This window comes from Pseudorca crassidens, chromosome 15 (assembly GCF_039906515.1).
Source record: "Pseudorca crassidens isolate mPseCra1 chromosome 15, mPseCra1.hap1, whole genome shotgun sequence".
Taxonomy (NCBI): Eukaryota; Metazoa; Chordata; class Mammalia; order Artiodactyla; family Delphinidae; genus Pseudorca; species Pseudorca crassidens.
Window position 1 is genome coordinate 55,166,861 of NC_090310.1, and position 21,852 is coordinate 55,188,712.

General features: G+C 46.1%; 2 protein-coding genes across 4 annotated transcripts in view; one reads left to right on the forward strand and one right to left on the reverse strand.

The window, feature by feature from the left end:
- LRRN4 (leucine rich repeat neuronal 4) lies at positions 1–20,962 on the forward strand. The gene is made up of 4 exons (XM_067708495.1): positions 1–661; positions 2,485–2,689; positions 8,255–8,392; positions 9,907–20,962. The coding sequence occupies exons 1-4, from the start codon at positions 1–3 to the stop codon at positions 11,150–11,152; spliced, it is 2,250 nt and encodes a 749-aa protein (XP_067564596.1). The 3' UTR covers positions 11,153–20,962.
- The window catches only part of CRLS1 (cardiolipin synthase 1), a 24,910-nt gene continuing 18,039 nt past the window's right edge, over positions 14,982–21,852 (reverse strand). For all 3 annotated transcript variants that reach the window (XM_067707518.1, XM_067707519.1, XM_067707521.1), the window contains exons 4-7: positions 20,352–20,437; positions 19,380–19,448; positions 17,693–17,784; positions 14,982–15,964 (exon numbers count right to left, since the gene is read on the reverse strand). In XM_067707518.1, the coding sequence (XP_067563619.1) occupies positions 15,877–15,964; positions 17,693–17,784; positions 19,380–19,448; positions 20,352–20,437 (335 nt within the window). In that variant the 3' untranslated portion in view covers positions 14,982–15,876. The remainder of the gene's footprint in view (positions 15,965–17,692; positions 17,785–19,379; positions 19,449–20,351; positions 20,438–21,852) is intronic.

Sequence of the window (21,852 nt, forward strand, 5' to 3'; positions counted from 1 at the left end):
ATGTGGTGGGATCTGCTGGTGCTGCTGCTGCTGCCGTGGACGGCACCGCGCCCGAGCCGGGCGGGGCCACTCCAGAAGGCCCCAGTTTTCCAGCTCACTCACCAGGGCCCCTGGGGGAGCGGGGCCGGCAACGCCACGGTCTCGCCCTGCGAAGGGCTCCCCGCCGCGGGAGTCACGACCCTGACCCTCACGAACCGCAGCCTGGAGCGCCTGCCGGGCTGCCTGCCGCGCGCGCTGCACAGTCTCGACGGCAGCCACAACCTGCTGCGCGCCCTGAGCGCGCCCGAGCTCGGTCACCTGCCGCGGCTGCAGGTGCTGACGCTGCGCCACAACCGCATCGCCGCGCTGCGCTGGGGCCCCGGCGCGCCCGCGGGACTGCACACGCTCGACCTCAGCTACAACCTGCTGGAAGCCCTGCCGCCGTGCTCCGGGCCCGTGCTGCCCGGCCTCCGAACGCTGGCGCTGGCCGGGAACCCGCTGCGGGCGCTGCAGACTGGAGCCTTCGCCTGCTTCCCCGCGCTGCGCCTGCTCAACCTGTCCTGCACCGCGCTGGGCCGCGGCGACCACGCTGGCATCGCCGACGCTGCCTTCGCGGGGGCTGGTGGCGCGCCCCTGGCTGCGCTCGAGGTCCTGGATCTCAGCGGCACGTTCCTCCGGCGCGGTGAGTGCGGGCGCCGGTGTCGAGCCCGAGGGGCTGGCGATCTGGGGAGAAAGGGCTGTGAACTTCCTCGAGGGGCGCTGCCCCTGGCGCCTGCTCACAAGACCACTCAAAAAGACCCGCCCCGAGCCGAGGGCACCCTGTTCGAAGCGCCGCACCAGGCTTCATTCCTTGAGTTCCAAGAGGTGGGGACTATTATCTCCGTTCTGCATGTGAGGGAACCAGGGCACAGAGAAAGAGGAATGGCTGGCCCGCAGACTCCCAGGTCATTAGCGGTGCCTCCACATCCGAATCCAAGCGTTCTGGGTCCAGAGCCCACACTTTTAGCCTCTCTGTTCTGCTCCCCAGCAGAGCTGGTCAATGCTTGTAGAATGGGGAGTGGATGCAGCGCTTTGGGGCTGATGAATGGAAGAACTTGGTACCAAACATTTAGTTAACGTGAAGCACCTGATGCTCAGAGGATGCATTCATTGATTTCTATTCAGTTGGCTAAAACTCTTTCTGTGAATGTTGAATCCTTCAATAAGACACAGGAGGGAGGTGAGAATACCTGTTTTCCTGTACTTGGCATGTTCTGACTCTGATTCACAAGGTTGGTGTTACTTTTAAAAAAACACTTCTCATCTACACAGTAAGTCCCCTACATACGAAGGAGTTCTGTTCCTAGAACATGCTCGTAAGTCCAATTTGTTGGTAAGCCCAACAAAGTCAGTCTAGGTACCCAACTAACACAATTGGCTATATAGTACTGTACTGTAATAGGTTTATAATACTTTTCACATAAATAATACATAAAACACAAAAAATAAAACATTTTTAATCTTACAGTACACTACCTTGAAAAGTACAGTAGTACAGTACAACAGCTGGCACACAGGGGCTGGCACCGAGTGAACAGGCAAGAAGAGTTACTGACTGGAGGAGGGAGAGGAGGTGGGAGATGGTAGAGCTGGAGAATCATCAGCAATAGGAGATGGAGGGTGAGCTGCAATTTCACTCACGCCTGACGTTGATGGCACAGGTTCTGGTTCCTTGCTGGATTCAATTCTATCTACCCTCTTAAAACAAAAATCCAGTGATATCTGGGTATTAGCTCTTTTTTTTCTTATCATAGATGACACGGTAGCACTGGATTGCATTCTGAATGGCTGCTGCAACCTTCATGTACTGTTCTACATTCCAGTCCTGTGCCTCAAAAACTAACAGCGCCTCCTCAAATAGAACTAACTTACATGATTGGACATGCGAATGCATGTTCGCATCTTTGAAAGTTCACAACTTGAATGTTCGTATGTAGGGGACTTACTGTAATCACCTGTTCCACCACCGACAAGAGAACAAAGAACAGGAAACAGAAGAAGGGGCACCCTAGTAAATGGAGAACCCATGGGCCTCCTCCTACCTCACTCCTCCTCTCCTTCCTTACATTCCTCAAAGATTTCCCTTGCTCCTAGTAGCCATCAGAGTAAAGGCTGGGGTACTTCTGTGAGGGGTTTAACAAGAGGGTGGGGCAACAGTGGACTTGGAGACAGTGTCCTGGGGTCAAGCCCCACCCTGTCCCTTCCCCACTGTGTGGCCTTTCGCCAGGCATTGTCCTCTGGGGCCTCAGCCACCTGGGGCTGGAAAAGGAATAACTGGTCATCTCCGAGGGCCCTTCCAGCTGAAATGGCTCATGCTTCTGAGATTCCCAAAGCTGCCCACTGTACCCATGCTCTGCAATGACCTTCACCACTCACCTTGTCACTCTCATTGTTTCCTTAATCCCGTGCCGGCCTCCTGGGTTTATGCCTTCCCAGGTAGCGGGCAGTTTCCCCTCTGTGTTTCAGTTCAGTCAGGATGGATCAGAGACCTGCCGAAGCTCACGTCCCTCTACCTAAGGAAGATGCCCAGGCTGAACAGCCTGGAGGGGGACATTTTCAAGGTGACCCCTGACCTGCAGCAGCTGGATTGTCAAGATTCACCAGCACTTACCTCTGTCCATACACACATCTTTCAAGACACGCCTCTCCTACAGGTCCTTCATTTCCAGAAGTAAGTGTTCCTGAAGCACGTGACTGATTTTTGCCCATTACACTAAGTTGAGTAGGCATAACTATTTTATAGGATAAACCAGACCTTACTTTGCCTTCCACTGCTCCTTCAAGGCCTCGCTGGGGTCTTGTTCCTCCGCATCCTTCGGGTGATATGGTGGGCACATCCTAGAGAGTCCATCCAGCCTAAAATTCAAGCAAATCAGTCCTGTCCAGAGTAATGTTAAAACTTCAAACTCTCATGCATGTTAAGTTTCCTTTAAGCCCAGGATGAGAAACTTGCAGTGGGAAGAGGAGTTGAGGGCATCAGGGTCTTCTCTATTTCTCCAACCACCTGCTTCCCCATGTGTTTATGCAAGTCAGCAGCCCCTTCCAGGGCTTGAGCAGGTCCTACTTGCATTGGGACCTGGGGATGGTGCCGTCTGGCCCAGTGGATGTCCCAAGTGTCTATATCCACCCTCCTTCCCAAGAGCAACTACTGTTCTGACTTCTAGCAGGAAGGGCAATGTCCCTTTGAAGATGATCCCAGGCCACCTCCTTTCCTGTGGGCCCACAACTGGGCCCTGGGAAGCAAGCACTGTTGCCCCACCATCACTCTCAATGTAGCTACTTCTCTTTTTTCTCTGCTAGCTCCAGAGTACTCACTTTGGGGCTTATCACAAGGGAAAAGGACATAGAACATGCAGAGCACTTAGCTCAGTGCCTGGCACATTGTGTGTGCTCTATAACATTAGCTAAGACCATCATGGTGGTTGTGATGAAGGTGATATAATGATGACAGTGATGGTGGTAATGGTAACTCTGATGATGGTGAACTGGTGATAGGATGGTAATGGTGATGACGATGGTGGCAGTGGTGATGATGTGGATGAGAGTGATATCATCTCTGGCTCAGACTCCTCTTTTGAGCTTCAGACTGATGCAGCATTATTTAAGGTATCAGATACGGAACCAAACTGCCTGGGCTCAATCCTGACTTCACCCACCACTTACTAGCTATGTGAGTTGGGGCAAGTTACCTAATGCTTCTGTGGCTCAGTTTCCTCATCTGTGAAATGGGGATAATGATCAAATCCTCCCCCACTGCATTGTTGTGAGAGGAAATGTTTTGATATGTGCCTATAACAGCACCTGGCACAGAACAGGAGGTTTGTATTATTACTACTGGGCATCTCCACTGGATGTCTCATAGGTCTTTCAGGATCTAGCACACAACTAGATACATGAGCCTGGAAATCATGGAAGGCCTGGGCTGGAGATCCCTAACTGAGCACCTTCAGCACAGAGATGGTGGAGGAAGCATCAGGTGATGACGGTGGCTGCTGATGGGGATAGTGGTGAAGGCACCAGTAACAATGATGCTGTTGAGGGCGATGGTGGTGTTGATGATGACAGCATGGCCCTTGCTTTCAGGGAGTGCACAGTTCTGTAGGCAGCGGACATCTGCCAATTGTCATGATATGCTGGGATCAGTAACAGAGGCACACACCATGTACCGTGCTATAAGGCAAGTGGGGTTAACGATCAGCTCCAGCAGACTGGAAAAACATAATTGATCCATATCTTCAACCGTGAGTCCAAACTCACCAGGTGGAAAAGGCAACCTAGACCCCAAGAAAAGCAGGCATACCTGGGTCAGAAGTGGTGGCTGCTTCCTCTCCCTACGCTTCTCAGTTCGCTGCAATCTGACCACCCACTTCAGCTTCATGATTGAATGGGACCAGTGGCATTTCAGCTTCTACATCCAGTGGACACTTCTCTATCCATTGAGCCCCTTGTTGAGTCTTTCCCCCTCTTGACACGCTCTCCTTGTCCTCAGGATGTTGCCCTGGTGCTTCTCCATCCTTTCTGGATAGGCCTTCTTAAGGTCATTGGCTATTTCCACTTCTTACAACTTTTTGGCATGTCATTTCTCACCCTACATGCTTCCTCTAGCATTGTCCCCACCCCCTTGTCTGATGCCGTAGGATTTGGCAAAATGTGGGGTGTTGGTGACATTCGTTCTCAGTGGAGCCAGATGGGAATGGGTTGAAGAGTCAGTGCAGGTGTAGATGGATCTTAAGGTTGGCTCCCCAGTTACCAGGTCCAGTCTGGTCTCCATTCCCAATAGCTCCTGTGCCAGCCCTTCCTACCTGCCCTGCAGGGCAGCTGGATATCAAGTTCTCCTCATTCCCTACCCCAATAACCGAGAGCCTTCTAATCGGTGACTCCACCTTCAGAGGCCCACATGTTAGTGCAGGAAGTCTCAAACGTTTCTGTGCCGTGGACTCCTGTGGCATTCTGTGAAGCCTATGGGCCAGAAGAATGTTCTGATATACATAAAGTAGGGTATGTACGTAGGATTCCAAAGAAACCAATTATAGTTAACAAAATATTTTTAAATGTGTGTTTTAGGAATATATGTGTGTGGGGTGTGCTTCTTTATTTAACACCATAAATAACAAAATCCAGCAGCACGTCCAATAACTTCCATAATTTTGATGATTATAAATGACAGAAAACTACTGAAAAGTGATATGGAAATATCTGTGATTTGTTGGTGATTCACCTGTGATTTGCTGCCTTCTTTTGCCACTGTAGCAAATGGTAAATTTCAGTTAGAGGTTTGTGAAAGTAAAGAAGTAATATTCTCCATCCAAGTTCACAGACCCTGTCTCCAAGGACTTCAGGTTAAGAACCCTTGTAACCCAGTCACCATATTCAGCCAAGAGGTCTGTCTAAATTGTAATCTGATTGAGTCTTAAGCCAAATGAAAACCTTTCCATGCTTTCCGTGCCTGGAGGGAAAGGTTTAACTCTCTGGCTGGCTCAGCCCAGGCCCCCACTGTACCCCCACTGTGCTCCAGCTGGGGGAGAAGCCACTCCCAGAAGGCTGGGAGCTCTCAAGCCTCTGAAGCTCATTAAATGCCCGCTCCCCTGCTGGACCTTCTTCCCTTCTCAGCCCACCTTGCTTCTGGCTCTCCTTAGCTCACCCACAGCCTCCCCTGGGAGGCTATCTGTGATAGATGCTGGGGGACGTGTGCGTGCCCTGGCACAGCCAGCACCCTCTGAAGAGGGGGTGGCACCCTCCTGGCTGCTCTGCCAACCCAGCATGCCCAACGCCATCCATAGTCCTCTCCGACAACACTACATGCAGGAGGGAGACGCCTTTGGCAATATAGCAGCAAAAAAAGAGAAAAGGGATTGTTTAGAGGGCGAGGGGAAACTTCTTCCACACTAGGGCTCTGTCAGTTCAGATGCAGAGAACACCTAGGTGCCATCATGCGTCAGGACATGATGCAGGGTCTCCCTCAGCATGCGGATGGCAAATGCAGCTTGTCTTTATCATATGCAGGTTGCACTGGATGGCAGAAAGGGCTGTCAGATAAGGAAAAGACTCCTTTTCCTTATTTATAAAATGAGTGAAATATTGGGAATTCCCTGGTGGTCCAGTGGTTAGGAGTTGGCGCTCTCACTGCCGGGGCCCAGGTTCAATTCCTGGTCAGGGAGCTAAGATCCCGCAAGTGCAGCCAAAAAAAAAAAGAGTGAAATATTATCTACCTCATGATCAATGAGATAATGTTACCTGAACCACTAAGCAATGTTACTTCCCCCAAAATATGGTAATCCTTTTCCTTTCGCCTTCAGGCAAAAAGAAAAATATTTCTTTTGAAAGATGAAGTGCTAAGTAAACTCCCATCCTAAGATTTCTACTCTATCTCTGTGAATCCTGCTAAAAGCAAGCATTTGCATATATATATATATATATATATATATACACATATATGTGGGCACAGCTTAAGTTTCAATATAAATGGCACACACATATATTCAGTGCTCCACAGGGGACAACTGTCAGGTGCCCACTGGCCAGGAGTGTTAGAGCAGATCTGGGTGGTAGGTCCTTCCTTGCCCAGAACATCTGCATCTCCCCCAGAGCAGGAGGAGAAGGTGGATGTTTCCCAGGCAGATGGAGAAAAGCCAGCCTTTGATCAGAAGAGGCCTGTAGATAGAGTGTAACTCCTGTTGCTCATGATGCTCAGATTATAACTGAGAACATGTACAAGAGGCCAGGAGACTCCAGGAGTTGAGACAGTTGAGGCCAAACGCTCAGTGAGGCTCTGGGCAGAAAACGCAGAAAACCAGGAGAGGACCTGCCACTGCTAGGTGTGGTACATTGTTTGCAAAAATGGCCCTGATAATTCCTCCCATCCCTGTAGACACACCCCTTTGCAATGTACTTTACAGCTCCTCCCATCAGGAAGTAGAGTCTGTTCTCCACCCCTTGAAGCTGGGCGTGGCCATGTGACTTCTTTAGGCCAGAGGGACATTAGCAAATGTTATATAAGCAGAGACAAAAGCAGATGAGCAAGTTGGGGCTCGCCCTCTCTTGCTGGTGGGGACTGGTCCACCACCATGTGCACAAGCCTGAGCTAGCCTCCTGGGTGATGAGAGACACATGGAGAGTGGTCCCAGCAAACCCAGCTGAGGCTCCATATATGGGAGGCCATCCTAGATCTTTCGGGCCCAGCTGAGCTGGCCCAGACCATAAAAATCACTGAGTCAACCCACAGAATCATGAAAAAGAATAAATATTTATTATTTTAAGCTAAGTTAGCAAGCGCTAACTGATACACTTCAGTGAGGCATCTTCCAAAGGACTGGTGTTGAGTGCCATCAGATGCAGTTCAACTGCAATAGTATACGTTCAAGAGTGTTCTCACTGGGCTTCCCTGGTGGGGCAGTGGGTGAGAGTCCGCCTGCCGATGCAGGGGACACGGGTTTGTGCCCCGGTCCGGGAAGATCCCACATGCCACAGAGCGGCTGGGCCCGTGAGCCATGGCCGCTGAGCCTGCGTGTCTGGAGCCCGTGCTCCGCAACGGGAGAGGCCACAACAGTGAAAGGCCCTCGTACCACACACACACAAAAAAAGTGCTCTCACTAATTAAGAACTTGTGACTGGTCTATGATAACAATATCTTACTTTTTAAAAAAATACATATTTTATTTTATTACTTATTTATTTTGGCTGTGTTGGGTCTTTGTTGCTGTGGGCGGGCTTTCTCTAGTTGCGGCCAGCAGGGCTGCTCTTCCTTGCAGTGTGTGGGCTTCTCATTGTGGTGGCTTCTCTTGTTGTGGAGCACGGGCTCTAGAGCACAGGCTCAGTAGTTGTGGCGCACGGGCTTAGTTACTCTGCAGCATGTGGGATCTCCCTGGACCAGGGCTCAAACCAGTGTCCCCTGCATTGGCAGGCAGATTCTTAACCACTGTGCCACCAGGGAAATCCAACAATATCTTACTTGTGTAGAGATTTATATTTATAAACACTTTCATCATCACAGACTCTTTTTGATATAACCAGCAGGGAGGATTGTCTCCATTTGTTATGAGGGGTGATACTGACTGGGTTAGGTTTGTATCCCTACAGATGAAAAAAAAAAAAAAATCCAAGGTTATTAAGAGTTTGCTCAAAGCAATATCATCTAGCACCTAACAGAATGGATTTCCCATAACACCACCGTGGCTCTCTGGGTATAGTTTTGACCTGATTGTAAAAGACTGACTTAATAGATTTTTGTGCATTTCAGCTGCAACTTGAGTTCCTTCCCTCCTTGGAACCTGCATTCCTCCCAGGTCCTGTCCATCAACCTCTTTGGTAATCCCCTCACTTGCAGCTGTGAGTTGTCCTGGCTCCTCATGGATGCAAAGAGGATTGTCCTAAGCAGGTAACACATTTACAAAGCAGATGACTGAGGGGTGAGGGCCTGCCCTCCGGAGCTGAAGTTCTCACAGCTCATATCTTGCTCACGTAACCATGCTGGACAGGTTGGCAGTGCTGGGTGGGGCAGCCATTCCCCGTGTAGTCACACTCAAGAACCCAGGACATAGAGGCTCTACTTCCCTTCCAGTCAGCCAGAGGGGCAGAGAGCGTGGAGGACCCCCGACTCAGGAGGTTTTAATGGTCCAGGCCAGGAGGTGGAGCTCACTACCGTCACTCACATCCCATTGGCCAGATGTCACTTAGCAGGTCACGCCTACTACAAGGGAGGCTGGGAAATGTAGTCTAGCTGTGTGCCCGCTAGGAAAAGCAAGTAGGAGAAGTAAAGAGCTAGCTTGTCTCTGCTAAAGCGGAGTTATCATTGCTTATTTTACAAACGAGCGAATTGGGGCCCAAGGAAGAGAGGTACTTGCTTAGATTCACGTAGCCGCTGGGTGGAGGAGGCAGGATCTATACCGTCTTCCAAAACTGTGCTCTTAACCACTGGGCCCCACTGAGTCCCCAAAATGGGGCCTGGCCTCTAAGTCCAGGGCCAGTGGGCTTATAGAGCTCTCTTGTGAGACAGGAGAAAAAGAATTCCTATGGAGACTTCCCATTGGCTGCTGGCTGGAAGAGTTGTTTTGCAATGGGGAGCCATGCCCAGGCTGGCCACCAGGAGAGGATGGGGGCTAGGGACACCTCTGGTCTTGAGCACCCTCAAACCACCTCCACCAGCTAATCTGTTCTCCTTGCAGCTCACTTTGAGAGCCCTGTCCTGTGGGGTTCTTTTCTCACCTCTCACACAAGCCTGGATATCAAGTGGGGCTCAGTCTGCCCCCCTGACCCCTTCATGTTGCCTCTGGCACCCAGGCCCTTTGCAGTGAAGGGTCTTGCTCTGGTATGAATGAAAAGGTTGAGAGTACTTACTACTGTTGATTCTGGCTGTTACTTAACCTCTTTGTGTTTCTACCTCCTCATCTGTAAAATGGGGATAATAGTGCCTACCTCATGAGGTAGTGCAGACTAGATTGGTTTATACAGTGAAGTGTTAGCAATAGTCCCTAGCATGCAGCAAGCACTCAAAAAATGTTAGCTAGTATGAGTATTGTTACTAGTACTCACCACTAGGAAGCAGACAGGTGAGAATAAAGTGGCAGACCACACTTAGAGCATCTGGACTGCCCTTCACCGGGCTCACCCTGGGTTTTGGCTCTGCATTTACTAGCCACGCTATCTTGGGCAGTTAGTCCCTCTTTCTGAGTTCCCATTTTCTTCTCTGCACAATGGGAGTGATGAGGGGAGCCTCCTACACAGGTTGCCCTGAAGGTCACTGGCGTGACCCACGTTGCATGTGTACCACATGGTACCTGTCAGATGTGTCACAAGGCTTAGGAGAGGGATTATCTGCACTGAGGACTCAAAGCCCAGCACAGAAGCAGCCCTGATGCCAAATACCTTCTAACCAATTGGCCTCCCCTCTAGGGCAGCAGACACTGTGTGCACACCAGCTGCAGGATCCAGTGGCACCTTCTCAGTCCCTCTTTTGCTGTCCCAGCTGCCAAGTGTGTGCCATTTGGACCAAAACACCACCTTCCTTGATTCCAACCCACCCTCCTCAGTCTTCTCCACCCACACACCATCTACACAGGGTCCCTCCACCCTGCGGAGAACAGTCCCCTCTACCCAATGTGCAGGAGGCCGACAGAGTGTCACCAAGGTGCCCTCCCTCCCTGTGGATTCCCCCACACAAGCGGCGGGGCCACGGCACAGCCTTGCCGAGGACGGGGCCGTTCCCTCCACTACTGTCTCTCCAGCAAGTTCCAGCAACTCTGGCAACCCACCTAGGGCTGCGAGCACAGCCGGGACAGAGCACCAAGAAGAACATGCTGCTCAGCTTGTCCTGGAACCTACTATCTCAGCTGCCTCCACCCCATGGGCCAGCAAACACCCTGGTCTCTCCCCTATCTCCCGGAACCCAGGGAGCACGCCTCAGCCCGCCCGGGGGACACGGGCCACCCCGCGGGCTCCCCACCCGCCTCCTTCCGAGGGCGGGATTCCGGTCCTGCTGCTGGACGACTCCAGTGAGGAGGAGGAAGAGAGCGGGAAGGAGGAGGTGGGGGCGCCGGCCCGGGATAAGCCCTGCGATTACCACCCCTGCAGGCACCTCCAGACGCCGTGCGCAGAGCTGCAGCGGCGCTGGCGGTGCCGGTGCCCCGGCCTCAGCGGGGAAGACACCCTCCCGGACCCCCCCAAGCTGCAGGCGGTGGCCGAGACCACTGACACGTCGGCGCTAGTGCGCTGGTGCGCCCCCAACTCGGTGGTGCGCGCCTACCAGATTCGCTACGCGCCCGAGGGCCGGCCAGGGAACCAGTCGGTGGTGGGGGACGTCTGCGCCACCGCGCGCCAGCACGCCCTGCACGGGCTGTCGCCGGCCACCGCCTATCGCGTGTGCGTCCTGGCGGCCAACGGCGCGGGCCTGAGCCGGCGCGGGGCGTGCGCCGCCTTCAGCACCGGGCGCAGCCCAGCGCTCCTCGTGGCCGGGCTGGGTGCCGCGGGCGGCCTGCTGCTAGTCAGCACCGCGCTGCTGGCCGCCGGCCTCTGCCGCCGGGGCCGGACGCCACGCTCCCCGAACCGCCGTACGCAGCTGCTGGCCTACCGCAACCCCGCCTTCGCCGCCGAACCCGCGCCGCCGACCCTGGCCTCGCTCCCACGGGCGCGCGATCGCTGAGCACCCGCCGCGTGCGCGAGAAGGCGGTACCCGGTCCCGAACGGCCGGTCGGCCCCGAGCGTCTCTCCCTCGGGCGACGCCCGCGCTCCTCAGGCACACGTGGCACTCCCCGCGCTGAGTTCCTCATTCCCGGGAACCTCTCTGCCTTCCCTTCCTGCTGCTTCTCTCTGTTCCGAGAAACGTGATGGTTCATGCTGCCGGGCATCCCTGTGTGTGGTTTTATTGGGGTTTTTCAGCAGTCAGTGCTCCTCAACGTCCGGTAGAATAATTAGAATTGTGTGTGGAAGTAGGAAGAGAGAAAACAAATGGCGCAATGCGGCCGCTTTTCTCATATTGGAAGCGACATCCTCAGGTCATTTCAGAGAAGTTCCCTCATGGTCAAGCTCTGGTAAGGGTCCTGTTATTAAAGGGAACGACTCCAGTGGATTCTCAACCTGAGAACCGGTTATGTTCCCTGAGGCTTTGTGGGTTCATTAGTTCATTTCAGGGTACAGTAGCAGGTGTGCTTCTAGCTTTAAACTGCAGTCTTTAGGGAACATCTGTGAAACACGGGGAAGGCTGTCCTTTCAAACTCGGTTTTTGCTGCATTTCACCTATGTGAACTCCTTTTTTAAGGAAGCATAATAATTAATAATCTCACTTTCAGGAAACTTTTTTTTTTTTCCGGTACGCAGGCCTCTCACTGTTGTGGCCTCTCCAGTTGCGGAGCACAGGCTCTGGACGCGCAGGCTCAGCGGCCATGGCTCACGGGCCCAGCCGCTCCGCGGCATGTGGGATCTTCCCGGACCGGGGCACGAACCCGCGTCCCCTGCATCGGCAGGCGGACTCTCAACCACTGCGCCACCAGGGAGGCCCCAGGAAACTTTTTTTTTTAAGAGAGAGAAGAAATAAAAGGAAAACCTCAAGGCTCTGGCAAGAGGCCAAAGCATTTGTCTGCTCAAATTGCATCAAACAAACCTTTTTTGTATGATTCGTATCTGACTGTGGGCTATGTCTCACTACACCTTTTTTTTTACTTCTATACAAACTTAGGGGGGAAAGTGACTTTATTAAATTAAAATGGGGGTCATATACCTAGATTTTAATTTTCTACGTTAGCATTTATGTAAGTTTCCTGTGGCCACCGTAACAGGTTACCACAAACTGGGTGGCTTAAAACAACATAAGTTAATTCTCCTACTGGTCAGGCCAGAAATCCGCAGTCAAGGTATTAGCAGGGTTGGTTCCTTCTGGAGACTGAGGGAGAACTATTCCACGCCGGCCCCCCTCCCCCCACTGCCCCCACCCCTCCACCCGTGTCTGGTGGAAGCCAGCAATCCTTGGGTTCCTGGGCTTACAGGTGCATCACTCATCCATGCCTCCTTGTCTTGTGACAGTCTCTGTCTCATGTGTCTAAACACCTCCCCCCTTTTTCCATTCTTTTCTCCAGGCTTACTGATATATAATTGACATATAACATTGTTTAAGGTATACAATGCAATGATTTGATACTCCTATATATCGAGAAATAATTAAAATAAGGTTAGTGAACACGTCTGTCACCTCATATAGTTATCTTGTGTGTGTATATGAGTGTATGTGTGGTGAGAACTTTTAAGATCTTAGCTACTTTCTAATAGTACGGTATTGTTAACTGTAGTTATCATGAACTTGTAACTGGAAGTTTGTACCATTTGACCACCTTCACCCATTCCCCACCCCACCCCCTACCCTTAGGGACCACCAATCAACTCTGAGTTGCTTTTTTTAGATTTCACACATGAGATCCTACTGAATTTGTCTTTCTCTTTTTTCCGTTAGTATAATGCCCTCAGGGTCCATCCATGTTGTTCCAAATTGCAAGATCTCTTTCTTTTTTATGGTTGAATAATATTCCATTGTATATTTATTTTTTCTTTATCCATTCATCCAGTGACACTTAGGTTGTTTCCATGTCTTGATTACTGTAAATAATGCTACAATGAACATGGAGGTGAAAATATCTCTTCAAGATAATGATCTTATTTCCTTTGGATATGTACCCAGAAGTCAAATTTCCCTCTTCATATAAGGACACTAGGCAGTGGCTTAAGGCTCACCCAAATCCAGTATGACCATCCTAACTTGATTACGTCTGCAAAGACCCTATATCCAAATAAGGTCACATTCACAGGTATTGGGGTTAGAACTTGAACAATATCTTTGAAGCACAATTCAACCCACAACAGCATTTTACTTCTATTCCAAGAAAAAAAATCAAGTTTGATTCCCATGTATCTTTTGTTTCCATGACATGCTGCAGCACAAAAACCATGCTGCAGAAACTAAGCATATCCAAGTTTGACCTGAATAACTGAACTGTATTTCTAGGTGAAGTTTTGAAAAGGCTTCCCAAAATTCTGAGGTGGATCCCTAGTTTCATCAAATATGTAACCAAGAGAAATAAGACTGATTTAAAAGATACCTACCAGCTCCAAATTTAAAATTGCAAGGCAGAAGTCCTAAACATAAAAGCCCTCAGGAATGTAGTTATATTATCCCAATGCCTTTTTTAGTTTAATATCAAGATTGAGGGACCTTCCCTTGTGGTCCAGTGGTTAAGACTCCACACTCCCAAGGCAGGGGGCCCAGGTTCGATCCCTGGTCGGCGAACTATGATCCCACATACCGCAACTAAGCCCGCATGCCGCAACTTCTGAGCCCATGCGCTCTAGTTGCCTGAGTACTGCAACTAGAGAAGCCTGCGAGCCGCATCCAGAGAGCCTGTGCAGCGCAAGGAAGACCGAAAACAGAATTAATTAATTAATTTAAACAATATTCCTTAAAAAAAAATGATTGAGTCTGTTATATGGAGGCATCAAAATGAATTTGTCTTGCTTGGAGTCTGTATGCATGAATATACACTCAAACATACCTAATACAATTTCAAAGTTTTATAGACCAGCAGAATTTATGTCTTATAGCAATTCAGTATCCAAAAACATACAGGTTGACGTGGAAAAAGTCTATTAACCAGAACCAGATTAAGACTTTGATACTAAAGAGACTAGGGACCCAACCCGTAAGTCACTCCAAATAGTACCAACACTAGACCATAAATAAGCATAACAAGACACAAAATTCTAATTTTTCCCCTACTTTATTTCAAGTTCTCCCTTTTTTAAACATCATTTTTGTGTGCTCATACTTTGCTAGTGCTGAGACATGGTCAACGTGCCTCTTGGGTGGTCCAGCAATGGGACTTCCACCTCAAGCCTCACTGCACCCCAGGCCGTTATGAGACATTACAGGAGGTTCCCAAAGGGGAGAATGGCCAGCCTCACACCACCCTTCTCTCACCCCCTTCCACTGGATTCCTTAGCAGTGTCCCTGGCCGCAGGCTTCAGTGTTTTCCAAGCCAAGGATGGCTCAGCAGCTAATCTGGGAACAAGGAAGCCAGGACCAGCAGGCAACAAGGGGCACACTGATCCAAGGATGTCACAACCAAGAGGCATGAATTTTGCTTATAACTTCTCATTTTAACACAGCTCAATAGGCTATGTTTAGATAATCTCACTGTATGAGTCCATGTTACACTTAGGTTAGACCTCGGGACAATGAGCAGCAACAGGCCTCCACTGTTAAGAGGAGGCAACCGGCACCAGCCACTTGTCTTCCTCTCCCCTCTCCCTGCATCTTGCATTCTCTTAAACATGACAGTGTAGCAAGAATAGGGCTTTTAAGTCAGATGATCACAAACCAATTATTTTTACAATGTTAAGTGCAAGTGATATACCTGAATGGACTTTATGAATCAGAAAACTTCCACAACAGCAGACGACCGTGGAACACAGACAACCCAAATTGAAGGTCACTTTTTTCCGGCTCTTTTATTCCTTTAACATCTTAACAAAAGAAGATTCCCCAAAGCTTAAAAAAAACCTTTGAAAAATATAATTTCATATTATTTACATAACATATGAGTACAGGTCCCAATATCATACAAACATTGTTATGTTAGAGATACAGTGGGAAGGCATGATGTAACTCACTGCCTCTTGGATGGCTAGGGTAACAGACATATTTTCATTTTCCAACTACCTTTGTCACTTATTATCCTGATGCATAAACTATTAGGCACCTGAGAGGTTGGAAGACTTCTGAACATGAACTTCAGTACCTTCTATTTTGATCTTATTTATTATTTTCAAAATTTACTGCATTTTAAATCTCTTTACAAGTTTAATTCATCCACAACTAAGCCACCTTTATAGTCATTATCCTGAACAATCAAATATTAACCACATGTGCTGTTAATGTGTGCACAGATCTAAAAGTCAAACAAACAACTGTGCAGCCAAGTTGTACAGGATGTATATTTAAACCCAGGAAATTCCCTAGTGCTTTGTGAGCAATCTAAATTCTATTAAAGTGACAACTCTTCAGTTTCCATGCTCTAGACTGTTTTTTGTTTTACATATCAAAAAATGACTGACAATAATTGCTACTTATAAATTAATCAAGAAACCTAAGATAAAAAAATTCTAAATTATAGTTTTATTTGTATTTAAAAATACATTGGAAATTCTGCATATGCCCATGATCAAGCTTATTTTCAATGCACATTACTTAAATTTTGATGACATGGTTTGTTCTGACAAGTCCTTTTTCAAGCTGAACACCAAAAAAGGAAACTCCCTAAGATTTCCACTGGCCCTGCCACCGACGATGTATATTGCTTCCTTGCTAATGATGATGGATGACTTTCATCTGCCTTTTATCACCTGAACAGTTTTCCGACCATAATGATAATAACTGTAAGCTGATGCAGCTGTGGTAAAAGCTGTAAGACACCTTTTATGGAAAGAAAGAAAGAAAATTTAGTCTAAACTCTAAAAAATGCTAACTATAAGAACCATAAAGAATACATTTAAAGGAGTTGTTTCAAAGTAAAAAAGCCTGTGTTGGTGTAATTTTTTTTTAACAAGAATTTAAATATACTGCTTTTCTTTAAGACTTCATTTGAATCAGTAATGTCAAACAGAATTAATCTAATCAGTCTGAAAAAAATAATAATAGCAATTGTCATTTTTTACCCAGACATTATTCTAGGTAGTTTTATTTTCACAGCAACCTCATCTTACAGAGGAAACAGTGCCCCAGAGTTTGCTCAGGGCCACAGAACTATGAGTCTGGCTTGGTTCCAACTCTAGAGGCCTTGTGCTCCTCCCACTGTTCCACGCTGCTTAGAGTGTTAGTTTTAGAAGCTATTTCTTACAGATCTTGGGAATTCTAATATCTGAGTCATTTTAAATAAAATTCAGCTTTCTTTACTGATATTTCCTTAAAATTAAGGAGAATTAATCAGATTCTCTTTGAAATGACACGAGTGACACTCAGGGCTTGCTGAGCGCTCGCAGCTAACACGTTCCTTTTTGGTGCACACATGTACTTCTGTTTCCACCAGGTGAGGTGTAGGCTCATCAAGAATCTGTTTGATCTCAAACCTGTTTATGCCAGTTTGATATCCTAAATTCACACATAATGAAACATACAGGTAGGAAGAGTCGCTATTTCTGAGAACTAAGCTGGAGGCTTTGGAAAGGCTTGATATCACAGCAAGTTGCTAAAAATTACTGTCAAAGTAAGTAGACAATGTAATTGTTAAAATACTAGAGAAAATGGTAAAAATCTAGAAAGTTTCTATACTCTGATTGCTTCATAAATGTCTTACATTCTTATATCACTTTAAAAGCAGAACATGAAAATCAGAGAGGTTGTATTATGGATGCAGTTTTTTGCAAGAAAGAAAAAAATCCCACTGATGAGCCTATAATCAAAGAAAAGGCATTGAGCCTTTATCAGAAGACGTAGGACAAATCAGAATGAATGTACGATTATATATTTTAGAAAATAAAATGTCTAGCGTGTGTATCATTTTTAAAGCTTTTTAGCTTAACTGACTTTAGTTAACCAACTATTTTCTGGCTCAGACTGCATCAAGCAATGTTTTAATTATCGAGTTAAAAGTAGAGTAAAAATACAGTGCTTTAGTATCAGTGTGGCATAAAGTATGAATGTGACACATTTTCAAGGCTATACATAACCTTAATAAAATAAAACTCAAACTCCTTTCTCCAAGTTTCTCTCCCACTCTGCCCCCTTCACTAGGCTGGGTGCACTTTCCCCTTATCCACTCTCCTGCACGTCTGACTTTGCTCAGGGTCTGCCCTTCACCAGAATGGCCTCCCCTCAGTCTCTCTCCACCTAGACCTCATGGCTCAAATGCTACTTCTTCCCTGAAGCTTTCCCTCTTCTTCCTACCTGGAAGTATTTTTCTCTACTCCAAAACCCCAACACATTATCTGTACCTCTCATCCCTTCTAATTTGCATGAAACCCCCTATAACTTCTATATTCTACACTTGATAGTAAGCTTATTAAAAATGGTATCAATCAAAAAATATAGCCCACAGCTTTACCCAGTGCTTAATAAACATGATTAAGAACAAAGTAATTCTAGGATTGTCAAAATAAGCCATTTTGTTGACATTCTCAGAGAGTAATTCTAAGTTTAGCTTACCACAGGATCTGAAGATAAATGCTGTCAGCATAATTGAAAACCGGAGCTGCCAAAGAAGCTGCCACCAAGATTAACTGGACTGCTGTGTTAACCTAAAAATAAGAAGTCATAAATGAACAGTGCCAACCCAATTATGTTTCAAGCTCACAAGAGAAAGGCATAACCCATCACAGTGTAACACAACAGACCCTCAGGGATGCTGTAATATCCCTGCCAAAGAAGCTGGCATTCACACAAAAGGCTGAATTTCACTAACAGGCCCATCTGTCTCCACAGCTGCCCTATCTAGTGAGGGGAAGGGCAACTATCAGAAAACACCACTATCTTGAATTTCCATAGCAATAATGTTGCAAAGTTCTCTGCCTTTTTCTCAGTTGCCTATTAAAACAGCCCTGTGAATATGGAAATAATGAAGATACTCTTCACAGGTAAAAAGGTAATGAGTTAAGTGACTTGCCTGCAGTCATAGCAGGTTACAGATCCAAACCCAGAACCCACATTTCCCAGTACTCCATTCAATGCTCCTTTCACTTGCCTACCACCTGTCAAACCTATGAAGTTAGAAAACTGAAATGCACTAATCTCCATGAGAGAGGCTCTAAGTTCGGAAATGAGTAGGTTTCCCTACCCTAAAAGACAGCGTGGTGGAGAAAAGGAAGACAACAAAACCACTGGAGACTTCCTGTACTCATTGAGAGAAGCATTCTGGGGAAGCGGGTGATGTATGAATCCGTGGGTGATGTGTCTAGAGAAGCACCTATGTTCTCTCATCCATTGTGCAGCCAAATTACAAGGATTCGACTCCGTTTTAAAAATAAGTAATAAAAATTGTCTGGAGAACTCCCTGCAAGCCCAAGGAATTAAGGCATTTGTCCCTGGTACCTCTTTAAGCCACCTTCTGTACAGTGCTATACTCCAATTACTGTACTTGATACATATGTAAGTCACAAAAATAAATAGATAAAATAAATAGACAGATAAATAAATAACGCATATTTGTAGGTAAAAATTCACCCCAGGGAGTCTCTGGTTTAAGAGTAATCATCCCTCTGTCCCAAAGATGATCAGCATCCCTAACCTGTTAAACCTCTGTCACAAGGCATGGAGCAAAAGAATAATTACAGCAAACTTACCAAGGCTACTAGTAAAACAAATCTGCCTTCAGAGACATTAATAGTGTCCTCTCTGTGTGCAAAGACTGGCATACAGTTATTATCCTGAAGAGGGCTCAGGAAAACAGATGGACAACTAAGAGTAGGAGTTGTTTATTAGTGAATAAAACTTTCTCATGTCCCTTTCCATGTTAACAATCGATCTTGCAAATGAAAGGACCTTGTTATATGGTGTTTTCACTACAGGGAGGGGTGGGTAGTGAAACCAGAAAGAAATTTTCATACTCTCTTTGTGTCAATATGCAATTACATTGCCACCTCCCCTAAGTGGTGGCCCTAATACCTCATTTGGAGACTTAAATTCTTACACCACCAACACAAAACACAACATATATAACTAAAGATCCAGAAAGCCTGGAGGACAAAAGAACTGGGCTAATGACCCCACTCTCTATTCTCTATGGTCAATACATTAAAATGTGTCTCATTTTCAGCTGCTCCAGACTGAGGTTTATAGTCATCAAAATAAAATCCTCAACGGTTTTTAACTTAAAAGGATGTTGTGTGTCTCTTACCTTGCTGATGAAGGTTGGTTTTAACCTAGCAGTGGCATAACAAGGATTGAAATACTTAGAAAGTGTTCTCTGGCAGAGGACAAAAAAAACAAAGTTTATTCATCATTCAAGTTTAAAATAAATATTTTGTTATTATATGCAACAGTTACTGAGTGTATAACACACGCCTGGCTATATGCTAGATAAACCCTTTATCTGCATCTTCTTTTATTATACTATATAAGCAACATCTACATTCTTCATAAATCACCTACAGTTTATTGAAAATAGATTTTTTAATTTATAGATTTCTCAATTTCTATAAATTTCTAACACAATAACTATCATAAAGTCTGCTTAACTGTGTCTTTCTACTAAATAGATTCAACAAATCTCCCTCATCACTGTTTTCTTTATAGGCTAAAAAGAACCAAAATGAATAAAATACTGCCATTTTCACCAGGCTGGGAATCAAAAGATGAGGTTGTTATGTTCATGAGGTGGCTATAAGCTATGCTATGCTTATGTGCTCAAATATTTGTAGAACCAATGAACAAATGTGTGAACAAACCACTCCATGCTCATAAAACTGTGATTTTAAAAACCAGTTCTAGATAATCCATAGTAGAAGCTAAATTAGACAGGGAAGGGTGCTTAGTTATAAAAAACACTCCTACACAGAGTTTGCTGCTAGGGATGGGGCTAGCTGGCCTGAGTTTTATGGACTATCAACTAAAACAATGTTGACTTATAACAAAAACATCCTTTTAAAAACTGATCATTCATATTTTCACTGAACAGCTACCATAATGGGTGATTCAAATAGCAAGATGACAGTTATGTCTGTTTTCTTTAAATTCCTAATAAATGGATTGAATACATAATAGTCATAAATTATTCCCATAAAGTGAAACTCAGTATGCAATAATGATTTTTTTCTTTTGCCTTAAGTTACAGTAATACTAAAAGAACATTTTTTTGAAACAAACTCACCGGTGTTGGAAGAGTTCGATATCTGATATAAAAAACAGCAGCAATCAACATTACATCTCTTGAAATTATCATATAAGTAAGTGGAACTGAAAATCAAATATAAAATAATTTTGATTGGGATTTTGAAAATTATTAAGACATTATACATACAATGAAGCCTTACCATAAACTGCTGTTTCACCTAAGCAAAAATTTTAAAATAAACACTTATTGATGCCTGTTTAGGGTCCCTACAGTGAACCACTGATTTTTATGTTTTTTTAACCTGCCTTCAAAACAAGGTGAAAGACAGACTATGGCTTTTAAAGTCACATTTCAGAATGTTGATCCTCTCACCCCTTTCTGTATTTTTTTTTCCTTGCATACGTTTTTAAATTGCAGTTAATCAGTGTCAGCTCTACTCAATCCTATTTCCTTTGTTACTTCCCAGCTTTGTAAATTTAGAAAAAAGATCACCAAGCTCACTATAATTACACGGAATGAGATGGTAAAAAGGTTGGAAAGGATGCCGGGACTCAAGGCATTCTTTTTTTTTTTTTTTAATAAATTTATTTATTTATTTTTGGCTGTGTCGGGTCTTCATTGCTCACGTGGGCTTTCTCTAGTTGCGGCGAGCGGGGGCTACTCTTTGTTGTGGTGCACAGGCTTCTCATTGCAGTGGATTCTCTTGTTGTGGAGCACGGGCTCTAGGCACGTGGGCTCAGTATTTGTGGCTCGCTGGCTCTAGAGCACAGGCTCAGTAGTTGTGGCGCATGAGCTTACTTGCTCCATGGCACGTGGGATCTCCTGGGACCAGGGCTCAAACCCGTGTCCCCTGCATTGGCAGGTGGGTTCTTAACCACTGTGCCACCAGGGAAGTCCTAACTCAAGCCCTTCTGACTTTTAAGAACTCTGACTGCTTGCTTCTGCATTCTAGATTATTTTATGAACAGTAAAATTTGCTATGTGTACCACTTGTGGAGAGCCAAAATATCTTCATTTTTGCCTGGCCAGTTCCTATCCAGGCAATTGCTATTTTTTCTTCTGCTCATTCATTCAATGAATTCTAGTTAAACATGAATTCAACCTGTTGATAGTTTTCTCATTATTCCTAAGATCCTACAGGACGGTCCCAGTGCCAGCAGAAGGACATTTTAAGTGGATACCCAAGGAACTCCTGCTCCCTTGTCGAATGAGAATGGGAGGGCAGAGGTCCTGTTTCATTTTACATCCTTCCACGTTGAAGGAAGTTTTAACCATGAATATATGTCATGTTATTAGAAAAAAATATTTATTTAAAAAGGAAAAAATCTTGAGGCTAACACTCATTTCAAATTGTTTCAATTACTAAAATAAAAGAATCATGCACATCCCTTCCATAATACTTTCAAACAGTTCTTTGTGAATTACTTTTAAGGCCATACTTAGGGTCCTCTATTGGTTCAGAAACTTATGAAAAATCTCAGTAATTAATTACAGATTTAAAATTTAAATCTCTGCTGGTTGTGGCTGTGATGTAAGT